General features: G+C 41.9%; 1 protein-coding gene across 7 annotated transcripts in view; it reads right to left on the bottom strand.

Moving 5' to 3' along the window:
* RARB (retinoic acid receptor beta) overlaps positions 1 to 13,076 on the bottom strand; it is a 316,375-nt gene that overhangs the window by 11,025 nt on the left and 292,274 nt on the right. For all 7 annotated transcript variants that reach the window (XM_079299660.1, XM_079299661.1, XM_079299657.1 and 4 more), the window contains 2 exons: positions 8,395 to 8,555; positions 1,372 to 1,548 (listed from right to left, as the gene is read on the bottom strand). In XM_079299660.1, coding sequence (XP_079155786.1) covers positions 1,372 to 1,548; positions 8,395 to 8,555 — 338 coding nt within the window. The remainder of the gene's footprint in view (positions 1 to 1,371; positions 1,549 to 8,394; positions 8,556 to 13,076) is intronic.

The raw sequence follows: 13,076 nt of genomic DNA, 5'->3' as shown, positions 1-13,076 counted from the left end.
CAGGACAGAGCTGGTGATGACAGGCGTGCAATCGGTAACAAATGGCCCTGCCCCACCGAGGGACACTCTCAGTAACAATGAGATGGCTGAGTCTGAATGAGTGCGGGGATTAAGGGAACAACAAGAGGTGACTCTCAAGCATGGCAGGGCAACCTCAACCTTCCCTTTTTCTATAGGCCAAAGAATGATACCCCTTCCCCTCTCCTACCCCTCTTCCTCCTTCATCAATGTCCTCTTGATGCGATTCTTCCAAACAGCTTTTGACAAAACAAGAGGAAAAGGTCACAGCAGTTAACGTCCTCCTCAACATGATCCTGTTTGAAGCAATGCACTTTTAGAAATTCCAAGATTAATTACTTCAACTTCAGCTTCCCTACTTCAAACTCCTGTGTCATGACAAAAAATACAGCTACAGTAGCCATCCTACAATGTGCTTCTAGACTGGCCATGCTTCTCTCAATGAGGACCTGAAGGTTTGTGCTCAGAATGAAACATTTAAAATAAGTCTACATTGAACATATTGTTTTACTGCAAGTTATTGCTACAACCAATAGTACAAAGCATATTTGCCACTAAAAGCCTGAAGACCTCTAAGGTCTCGATAAAGAAATGCTGACATCCCAGAGGGCTCCTCTGAAGGTCAGCATGACAGAAACAACTGGAGACAAAGGGAGGGAAGACAGCTTGCTTTGACATAGTGGCAAGGCAAGGTTTGAAGAAAAATTTCCAGCCCACCTGCACAGTTCCCTCCTGCAGGTTGTATGCTTGCCTATTTAAAATTAAATTACATTTAGCTAGAATCTGTACCGAGTCCATTACATCGGCCACTTCCACAGATACCTGAAGCACTGGAGAAAGCAGGGAGATACGAATGCCAGAGGCTTGCATCTAACAGGCTCCAGGCACATCAGCTTCCCCTCTAAAATGTGAAAAACACTAATTCTGTGTCTGTTAAATTCCCTCATGACCACAGATACAGCATATTCCTAAATCAGTATACAGCGGACTGTCTCTCTAGGCATCCTTTATGCATAGGATTATGCAGAGGGAGAAAAAAGGATGAAGGAGGAAGGAAGGAGAAACAGGTCTCTCTTCAGTATTAACAGTACACATGCCACAATACCAAAATGTGCCCTTTTTACTGAAACCCACAAAGTGTAAGGACTTATTTTGAGAAGCATGCTCATGCCCCAAAACACATCTCTGTAGGTGTGCTGGAGTCATCTTCTGACCACACCAGACTAACCAGTAAGTTCAATTTTACAACAATAAGGTCAGGGCCATATTTCACCCCCCTCTTCCTGTCAATTACAGCAAAAAGAAGAATAGAAAATGCATTAGTAGGAGAACAATGATGTTAAAAATACATACCAGTATATCCAGGCAGGCTGCTTTGAGTAGAGTTATTTGGTCTGCAATGGTCAAACTTGTAAAGCCTGGCAATCGCTTTGCAAATTCCACTATTTTAATAATGCACTTCGTTGCAAGTTCACTGAATTTGTCCCAAAGCCCAAGGTCCAGTCGAACCCGATGATCTGCGCTGGAGTTCTGGAAGGACAGACAGAAGGCACCATAAATCAACAAGGTCCCTTTCAGTGAACAGTTTTCAAGGGAAGGAAACAACAACCACGTTTTCCTTCCAGAAGTACTTTCTATTAACATTCCAGGCATTCTCTGCAGCTTGCTGTTGGGATGATGCTGGTTTTAAACTTGGATTAATCGCCTGAAAATTCCTTGGATACTTCTGTGTTACTTATGATTGCAGAGGCCATCTGTACAAGGAATACAAATGAACTTAAACATTTCCAAATGCCACCCTCATTATTCTTACTTGCTATTATATAATAAGTGCATTGAGAAAGACAATTTACAGTTGTATCCCAGAAAATATAAATGAACAGTGGAACAAGAATATTGAGTCCTCCTCTGGAAAAAGCAACACAATATTTGGAACATATTTTCACATACTTAAGGTCTTAGAAAATTGGTTCTGCTTAATTTCTCTGCTCTGTGGTTATGCCACAGCTTTCTGAAGCTACAGTCTCCCATGACTTACAGAGCATTTATTTACATGATAAGGAAAATCCCATATGCCTTGATGAATGCTACATGCTCATTTGATGGTCCATCCAACATACACCCCCACTACTGGAAGTGTAACAAGGACATTCTGGTGGCATCTTTCAGGGACTGTTTACAATATATTCAATCAAAGTGTCCATCATTTTCTAGAGTGCATAGGAAACTTGTGTTAAGTTTGTGATCCAACTCACATCTTCATACATTTGGAACAACCACTTAACCCTTGAAAAAGCTGAACACAGCAGCCAAGAACCGTCTGACTCAAAATCTGCTGTGACCCACTTGATGCCAGCACACCAACACTGGGTGTCATGAGAAGACCTGGTGAGTCCATTCCAATCCACCCAGGATTCCCACAGAGTGACAAGAAACAGCTAATGACAGTGCTCTGAAAAACCCAAATCTTCTCTCCTTCTGCTCTCACATGCAGTGTATTGCCAGCATTTGATCCAATGCTATTTAGGATGCAGCCAGTGATATGGTGTCCCTCAATCCCCTATTTCATAAGCCACCAAGTTCAGTGTGCATTGCAGCTGCCTTCAGCATCTGAGTGATCTCCACTGAAGGAGGAATTTTACCTACAAAATATGCTCAGGCAGTGGCTTTCTCCCCAGCTGCAGAAAAAGCCCATGTGATCAGCTGCCTCAGTCTCAGCTGGTTGAAGTTAAAATGTTAAATTAACTTTAAAATTAAAGTTAAATGAGCAGAGTCTCAACCTAAAAGTCTAACAGACATGGCAGATTAAGTAGTCATCAAAAAGCATTCAAATTACACAGATCACACTGCCTTGGAGGAAACATTTCCAGTGAGTCTGACACCACCACTGCTGATGGTGAGGACCTCCTAGAAAACCAGTGAAGCCATTATCTTGTCAGCTTTCTTTGGTTCACAGGAAGGACACAGGGCTGGAAGAGGTTGGTGAGGGAATGTAGAGTGAACTCAGCTTGGCTGTGATGCTCTGGACCCCATCCCAGTGCTGCCTTCACAAGACACCTCCACCACCATCAGTCACAAAGGGGAGAGTCCTGATGGGCCCCCAGGGCACCACCAGCCTGACATTCACCCTCACTTGGAAGAGTGTGGAGATTTCAGTCAGGAATATTTACATTAGGCTCTAACTGCAAAAAATTAACACTTACCATGCTGAACAGTCTGAAGGAGCATGTGTGCTCTTTCCTGATACCCCTCCCTTTAGGGGATAATCAATTCATTCCATAATTTCTATTTGAATTTTTATTCTGGAAACTTCCTCTATTTTGTTTTGGTTTCTTTTTTAATGACAGAAGAAAGATAGAAGAAAATGTCTTTATAATGCTAAACCTAAAGAATTGCCTTCAAAACAGCCCAAAACTAATGAGTTAACAGTCATTGTAATGCCCTTTGAAACATTTCTTTCGGCTACTGGAGTATGCATCCTTCAGATTTATTTTATTTCATCCTCAAGGACCTTGGTGAAATACAGTACATTGGAGGAAAAATAAGATCAAGATGTGCAGTCATTCAGGCTGTAATTAAATTTAATAGGCAGTTTATCCAGTTCATAGAAAGATGGCATAGCAGAGAGCTACACAAAGCAGAGCCTAAAGCAGGAAATCATTTTACAATAGGGTATCCATCTGGAAAAAAAGACGTTGCATGAAACCAGCAAGTGTGAACGAAATCTTCATCAGTATCATATAAGGTTACTTTATCATGCTGCAGTGCCAGCAATGGGAAGTTTGACGTGCCTTCTATTAGGAGTAATGCACGGCCGTCGTAACAAATGTAAATCTAACTCTCTATTATGCAAACTGAAGAGAAGGGGCAGTTAATAAAATACAAAATAACCAGGTGTTTTATTATGCCAGGTGCCAGATCCCTCAGCGTTGGAACTAAAGTGGTTTTGTGCATTATCTTTGAGATGCTACAAATGGAAAGAGTTTTAACATTCTATCTGTTAATGAATGTCAACACTAGTGCCACAGTAAAAAGATCTGGATTTTTAGCAGCATTTCTCAGTATTTAGAAACCAAAACTGACTGGATATCAATGTATAGGCTGAACAATGAAACATGGGGTTGAAACAATGCACAGTAGAAACAAAAAATCTGATTAAATTTGACTGGAGATCTCCTCTATCCATGCTGTGAAAAAGATGCAGATACTATGACTTTTCCTGAATATTTTACTGAAGCGGGTTTTTGGGTGTCTTTTCCAGAAGCAGTCTCACATGTTTTTCAGGCCTATGCACCAGTGCACATATGGTGGAACAATACTGTAATACACCCTAGTGGCATCTTTATCAGTGGAAAAGCCCAACCTTGCTATGAAATCCAATTAAACAGCCATTTTTGCCACATAAATTGATCCCATTTTTTCCATCATTTTTGTTTTTTCATTGCAGGCTGTTCTGTCTCCACATTAACAATACAGGATGAGGTACTCAGAAACATACACAGCAGCAGAATCCCTACTGTCTTTAAAATCCACTTTACAAAGGAAACAAGGCTCACAGGGGCACTCTGCCCTAATCAGGAACACTTGTGATGCCTCTTTAGTAAAAGCTGCAACACACTCCAGCTCCAGTGGGTTCACTGAGGACCATGACACATGTCCCTGCTCAGACCCAGTATCAGGAGATTCACACATATTATATATATACATATAAATATATATATATTCCTCTGCAATGGCACAGAACAATAGCTGTGTAACTTCTAAGACCAGCACTTACAAAGAACAAAATGCTGCCAAGATGTGGAACATCTTCACTTTCAGCTAGCCAAAAGCAGCCCGGGAGAATCTGCAGCAAGGGTCTGCAGAGCCAAAATTGTTTTCTGTTTTATCCTCCCTTTATCACAAGGCTGGATGTAACACAGCTGTAGACTTACAAATAACACCACTCTCCAGGGACAAGCAGTATAGTTACACTCAATTATACTATAAAGTATGACATCTCCAGAGAAATTACTCAGGCACTCTCTCTTACCTGGATGACAGTAATAAAACAGATCTGTTTATGATGGACTTTTGGAATCCATTACATTTAAACAGCTTGGTGATTCTCATCATTGGTAGAACTGTATTTGTCACTGCCCACCAAATGCAACTGTTAAATCAAATGACCCAGGGAATTTAATACAAGTGCTGTTCTCCCATTATTTTAAGTAGACTTCTATTAACTATGTAAAGTATGGGGCCCTTTTTTCTTTTTAAAGAACAGATTGATATAAAAAAAATGTAATTGAAAATGCTTCTCTAAAACCACTTTTAACAGGTAAAAACACACAATGGAGGGGGGAAAAATCACCATGTAACCTTTCCCTCTGGGAAATGCAGGCTGCAGTGCTCAAGAGTGAGAGGAGCCAGATACACAAGTCAAATGCCAGAACAGATTTATTTTTTTTTACTATATTTCTGTAAGGTCTTTTTTACTTTACACTCTTACACTTAAAATTCTTTGCTCTTTTTAGCAACAAATGAAATCTTCTTTTAAAACAGTCTGAATGTTCATGTAACCAAAGGCACTTGGGGGCTGCTCTTGCAGAACAATTTCTTCCATCCACCATCCCTGTCAGTACACAAGTGCAAGGCTCACAAAATTCAAGGCAATCTACATTGGTTAAAAACACTCACTTCTCACCTCTCACTTAGAGAATTAAATTAAGAACTCTAAGGTTATAAAAGCAATCTGTGTGCTCTGTAGTGTGAGCACACTATGCTTCATGACTGACAGCACGCAGGACCAGGCATAAAAGCAGAACTGGGGGCAACCTTCTACCTGTACTAGATTGTAATATCAAAAAAAGCAGAGTGGCACAAGCTTCTAGCTCCCCTTGGACACAGCAGTTAGAAAAAGAGCTGTGTGCTTCTCTGCTTTTTGATTTCTCTACTTCAAGTGTCTCAGATTGTTGCTGGAGCCCTGCCGTTTGCTCAGCAGCTGGTGGTGATGTCCAGGCACCAGAGCTGTGCTCCTGTGACCAACACAAAGAGCTTCCATATCCCAGATCCTCCTGTATCCTTATCCTCAGTGCTGCAGAAAGGATTCTCCTGTGCCCCTGGGCTGGAGGGCAGCTGGAATGGAAGATGACTCTTACTCAGCCCCAGTGCTATTCTGTCCTTCCCACATGAGCTCTTAACACTGAAGTCCTACATAAAATGCTGAAGTGGCTGCCAGACCTTATCTAGATGAGAGATTTAAACACTCTGCATTTCACACACAGACTGAGAATGCAGCAAGAACACATTTATTTAGCACCGTTGCTATTAGCTCTGATGCAGCATTTGAAGAAAGCTGCATCACTCTCAAAGACTCAAGGTAAGCCAAAAGTAACTCTCAGTATAATTTTGTTATTGAAACTTGTACCATGACAAAGCAGGAGGGAGCTGAGCCCTGTGCAGCAGTTCACTAGCTTGGACTTCTAACAGAGCAATGCTAAAAACAATCTCCTGCTCTGGGCTGTCCCATCAGGCTTGAAATCTGAACAAACAATATCCAGCCTCATAAAGAGTGTGGTCAAATCATGGCTACTCGTGTTCCATAGACAAACCAGATTCATCTGGCCATTACTGAGATTCAGGTGCTCTCAATAAGGGCTCTGAAATTCCAACAGGGACATAAACTCACCATGGGGCTCAGACGGAACCTAAGGACGATCAGCAGTAGGTGTGCTATGCAACAAGAACCTCTCCAATTTCATCCACTTGTATCATTTCAAGAGCTAAAAGATTAATGACACTTCAGCATCCAATACCTAATGCAAGTGTAGAGGTGCCAAGGCTTATCTTTCAGCCCTCAAGGATCTTTGGCAATCACCAGGATGCAGTACAGTACCATCCCACCAGCTGCAGTGCACTGCTAACTCTGAGGAATGTGGAAATACATACTAAAGTGTTCCTGCTGGGAAGGACCAGAGAAGCATGGGGAGGACAGGCTCCTTCCCCAGTATTAACCAGTTTACATGGGGCTCAGAATAAAATGTGAAAAGTGCTTGTGAAAATACTTTCAGCAACATGAAAAACGTGTCTTTTTCTAAAATCGCACCATATGTCCTTGCTTTTCTTGCACTTAAATACCAAGTCTTACTCTTAGACTTCAGTTTTGAGCCTTCCACTTTGTTTTGTAAATAGATTAATATGCCACAAAAGAGCACCCTGATCACTAAAACAGTGAATATTTATGGAACACGGGGATTTGCCTACATCCCTCTGAGAAATTTCATGTTTGTTTCAATAGCAGAAAATTTACTCAAAGCAGAGAGCAATCCAGTGATAGAAGTATTTCACCTGGCCTCTGGAGATTCGTCCCAGATCTTCAGCTAGGGCTAGAGGGCAAGAACCATGGAGGAAGCTGTCTCCGGCCATGTCACTCCTGAACTCTTGCTCTCAGCAATGAGAGCACATGGCTGACTACCTCAGGATGTTTTCCACATCCCTGTCAAACAACCAGTGCTGCTGCAACCAAGAGCAAGCCCAGACCCAGCAGTCACTTCTCTACTGATAAGGCTCTAAACATTACTTAATACTTATTTTTTTATCATATCTTTTATTATTAAATTTGCAAATTTGACATTGAATCTTCTTTAATCAACTAATATCACTGACTTTCCCTGTATTTAGCAACATACATATATATCTATATGAAAAATTATTTCCCTGACTCATCTCTGGAGAAATTCCCATAATACTGAGCTTCTTCATGGGGGGGCTAATTTTTCATTTCTAAAAGCAGCAAAAGTTTTTGCTCTTATGGGATGTTTTGGTAGACTGGGAAAGGATGTGTAATTTTTGGGGCTGTCATGTGCAGAGCCAGAAGTTGAACTCAATGATCCTTGTGGGTCCCTTCCAACTCAGGATATTCTATGACTCTAGGAATAAACTGCAAATGATCATTTTGGAAACTGTTTTACTTAAACATTTCATATTTTCCTTGACCTTGGTAGCTTTGGGACTATCACCAGTAATCCAGCAGCATTTAAGAACTCCCTACACCTGCAAAGTTGTAATCCGCTGATGCACGAGCAGAGATCACGTCTTTGGAAGCCAACAAATTTCTAATGAATGATGGAATGTAACTGACTCATGGTCTCCAAGCTGGTCCTTTGGCTGGATTCATCCTCCAGGAGTCTCTTGTGACACCACTAAGTAGCGCTCACATCTAAGTGCAATTTCTCTCCCCAGCAGGCAGCGTTTGCACACACACCTCTGTTTTTTCCTGGCTAAGGAGGTGCAAAGAGTGAATCTACTGCTCCATCTATTTAAAACGTCCAGAGCCTCCAAAACTCACATCATCCAGGCATATCCAGAACACTCTGTGCCTCAAATCATACTCACTGTAGTGTATTTTCCCAGCTGGCAGAGTGAGGGGAAGGTTTCCTGGTGAGCTTTTCGGATCTTCTCAGTGAGATCATCTAACTCTGCTGTCATTTCATAGTTTTCTGTGGACTCCTGCTTTGAAGGTTCCTTCTTCTTTTTGTTTCTATCATTTCTGACAGCTGAAAAAAAGTCAGAGATACAGATCACATGGGGTTATTCAGACCAACCTATGATGCTTTTGCTGCTCTATTTCAAATCATGACATAGAAAATGCTGTTATTTTAAACACACATTATTTTAGGTAAATATAAAAATGTTATATGCACAGAGAATACCAATTCCAGCTTACTCATTTAAAAATAATTTAAGAACTAAATGTAGTGAGAATGGTGAGACCAAACTTCCACAGGGTTTGTTGTGGGTGTGCCATCATAATTCCATACTATCTGCCTTCCAGGAAAGTCTACTGCAACTTCATATGCACAGTGTCTTAGAAACTTTGTGAGGTGGGATTTTTTCACTGAGCATGGCTGATGGTGAAGTCCTCTGCAGTGATGCAGTCACTATTTTATTGGATGTGAACAACACTAAAAAAAGACAGCAACTGTCTTTCTTCTTAAGTACCTCAGCATGGAAGATAACAAAGCCCCATACCAATACAAATTCCACCACACAGAAGTTATTTAAAAGGAAAGTTAAATGTGAAAACAGTAAACAAAAGAAGATGAAACACGTTAAACTCAAGTTCTGAAGATCAAAGCAGAAGCACAAACACTTGAAAGAGAAAAAATGGCAGTGAAGCTATCTAAAGTTGCTTGCCATCTGCTTCTGCACTCAGATCAGCCTTCTACCTTCCCCCGGCCGTGGGGGATTACTGGAAATATGCATTGTGCGCACTCGTGCTGTAATTGATTTCCCACATATTTGTGTTTTGTAATAAAATATGACAGCTGCTCCATCACCATGCTGCTCTTTGTTCTTTTAATGAAAATAGCTTAATTTTACAAAACGTGCCCAGGAGATAAGTCCGTGTCCACAGCATTGCCAGTAATTGTGAATTTTATCAAGAGTCTTGCTGTTAGCTAAAGCTAACGTCTTAAGTGTAACCAGATGCATAAGGCTTTACAACAAAGCCAAGCAAAATCAATCCCTCTCCCCAAAGACTCCATGTCAATATTAAACACCCTGAAGACTAAATCTTACTGGATAAATAAAACCAATCTCAACATTGTTAGTATTCAAAACTTCACGATATTTTAAAAAGTCCCTAAACTCGGAGGGTGCAGCTGGTGGGTTTGGCACATGTGAGCATGGCCAGGGATTTTGGATGGTCAAAGATCTGCTGATTCTTATTTGTACTGTCCTGCCCCAGAAAGTGCATCTATCTGTGCTGTAGGGAGGGAAGCACAGTGCCACCTCTGCGTCAGCTCTTCTTCCCTGTGGGTTCCCCAGATCCATCTCCACATCTTCTGTGGCCGCTTCCTACATGCATGTGAACCACAAATAATCACAAAGAGCAGAAAAAATAGTGGGCTGGGAAAGCATCAGAGGCATCTACAGAAATAACATATTGTGTGTAATAGAAAACAAGGAGCAGAGATGTGGGGAATGTTGTTTCTCCTTCACAAGGCCATTAGCCACATAGTCCATGCAATGTATGGCTCTGGTTTTCTCACTAAAGGTCTGAATTTGCAACTGAGAGAATTCTGGTGCCAATCATTCACATTTTAAGCATGAACTTGACTTAAATGTGAGGAAGACCTGCACTGAAGTCAGTCATGTACTTGGCTGGATCAGGGCTGGGATGCTGAGCACCCCACTGGATTAAAGCCTAACCTTGAACACCATCAATTTTGGTGTTTGGAGAATACAGATCCACAGGAGACCAAGAAGAGTGGACCAAAAAGGTTATCCCTTGAAAAGGTACAATGCTACCAGTGTAGTCAGGTTTAGGGGGATGGACTGGTTCCTTCCTGCTTCCTTTTACAAGTTTTCCCTTCAAGCAAATGCTCTGCTTTGTTTGCTGGACCCCAGAGCAGAGCACAAGCACCATGCTTTACACTGAAAACACATCCATGACCCAGAGGTACATCTCGAGTGCTGCAAACTGCCACTGCACTTCAGAAATAAATCCTAATCACTGCTGTACTTGGGGGATAAAAGAGCTCCTTAGAAAATTCTGTAAACCACAAAGAGCAATAAACCTTCATCACAAAGCCCCACTTACTTAAAGCTCTAGAAGCTGATTGACAAATTTGCCAAGCAGACAGCCTCAACAACTACTTCCCTCAACAGCTTTGAACACTTTGTGGAAGACGAACATTCAGGCCAGGCTTCAAAGCAGGTGCCAAGGGCTTCCAGAGACCAGGAGATAACTCTGGCAGGAACCCTGCCATGCTCCTTTGCTACCACAGCACTGCTACTTCTGCAGCTGTACCTGAAATCCCTTTCCCTCCAAAAGCCACCAGAGGGACAGCTGCTGATCAATCCTCATCACCAAATTGGCCCAACTCTGTTCTCTTTGTTTTTTTGGTGCAAATCAGAGAGTAGAAAGGTGAGAAGTAACACTAAAAACAAAGAAGGATTTTTGCTCCTCATTAACTTCTTTATATGATTCTGATAGCTTTTATAATAATGATAAAACCAAAATAATATATATATTCTTGCTTTATTCATTAAGACTGAACCAGACATGTCAGTGTTTCTATATTCCTTATAAAATAATGGATTAAAGTGCTGATGTATAATACCCAAGCTCCAAAAGTATAAAGCGTTTCAATAACACTGAACTATTGGGCAGATTTAACTACAGCTATAATACAACACACACACACACACAAAAAGACCTTAAGACAACACTATGTTTAAAGGAGTTAAATAAAAACATATAAACACACACATTTACGCAGTAAATTTAAAAACGATCACTTCTCTGGGAACAGGAACTGTCACACTGCATGTGGGAAGGGTTTTGGGTTACAGCTTATGCTTATATTACGTAAATCACACCTTTTGGTATCTTGATCTTTACATGCATATGATCACATCAATCCCCGATGCAATTCCACTGCCTTTTAATGATGAGACGCCAGTGATGAATCTGTGTCACAGTTAATGCTGCCGTAGAAAACTCAGGTTATGAATTTCATTACTGTGCACTAAATTCTGACTTGATGGCTGCATTAATTAGGAGCTCCCAACAGGGGACAGTATGGAAGCTCTCTTGCCCTATGAGAACTCTTGCAAGTTAAAGAAAAATAAATAAGGTGGCAGTGTGGGGAGGAGAATGAAAAAAGGTGTATCTTGATATGCGAAGAAGCCAGGTCTTGACGCGTCTCAGAAGGCTGAGTGACACACGCCCACACCTGTGCACGTCTGCTCCAATCCATCTTCCTGTGACAGCTTCCCTGTCCCCTTGACACACATGCCAGGACTTGCACTTCCACGCCCAGAAACCTCCAGGCAGCCACAGCAGGGTTTGCAAGCTGGCAAAAGTAATTTCTGTTGCCTTAAGAACTAGCCCCTATCTTCAGATGTTCAGGCTCCTCCCTGATGATAGAGAGGCAGAACAACACCTCTTGTTCTGTTTAGTCTGGTCTCCTCACACCATTTCTCTTTCCTTAGCCTCGGATACAATTTTCATCTTATGCTTGAAGTGATGAACAGGGCAAAATGCAGCATGAGGGTCAGATGTGTTCTTCAAGGACAGCAGGGTCTGCTGTAGATGGAATTAAGTATAAAGAAGACACACACAGCTTCCCTTGAAGAACCTCAGCGCTCTCATTTAGTAACCATGCAGCAATTCTCCTGCCTGAGTGGGGTCATTTCAAGCATGTCCTAATGCAGGGAATCGTCCAGTCTTAAACACAAGCCCCTCAGGTCCACCAAACTTAGCCACTGCTCAGCTAAGAATGAGATCCAGCCCATGAGATTTAGACAGTTTCTAAACAATCAGGTAAAATCAAATAGTGAATGTTTGCACATCCATCTGTCAAAGGTGGCACAAACATGTCCAAGGGAGAAGAACATGCCATTAGCAATGCAATTTTTCCTATTTTTTGCACAACCTGTGCTTCCCCAGATATGCAAAAGATACGCAGACAGCTCCTTTCATGTATTACAATGATTAATCAGCTATGAATTCATTATTTGAAATACTATTACTGCAGTTTTACCTCTTGGAGATCCCCATGACCTTTGAAGAGCTCTGTGTACTAGTTAGCTGGTTTTGTTCCTGTAGCAACAACTACTAGTGCTTCCAGTCAGTTCACATTCCTGTAAAACCACCCTCCTCTTGTCCCCAAATATTTTGGAAGTTACTCGTTAAGCTAACAAACCTCAAAAGCACCATAAAGCACACAGAGCAAGTCAGTAATTGCACAGCGCTGGGCACAAGGTCGGTCTGCAAAAAGACTCCTTTTGTTTGTAAAACCCAATGAGAAAAGAAGTGAGAGGTGAACTGAGGTAGGAACGCTGCAGACCTGCCAGTTCTCCCTTCTGGGCAGAGGCTCACTGTCCCTCCTGCTCCCTGGGAAGCCACCTGTCCCTGTCTGAACAGGCAGCCTGGGCAGCCGATGGTGCCACATGAGCCCGTGGGGCCGAAATCCAGGAGCACCAAGCTGCTTGTTAGGGTGGAAACCCACAAACCTTGCACAGCTCCTCCATGCTCTTGCTTCTCCAACTCCAGAGGCAGCTACTAA

This window comes from Erithacus rubecula, assembly GCF_903797595.1.
Source record: "Erithacus rubecula genome assembly, chromosome: 3".
In the NCBI taxonomy this organism is placed as follows: domain Eukaryota; kingdom Metazoa; phylum Chordata; class Aves; order Passeriformes; family Muscicapidae; genus Erithacus; species Erithacus rubecula.
Note: the sequence above shows the minus strand (reverse complement) of the source record. Positions and strands in the feature narration are given on the sequence as shown.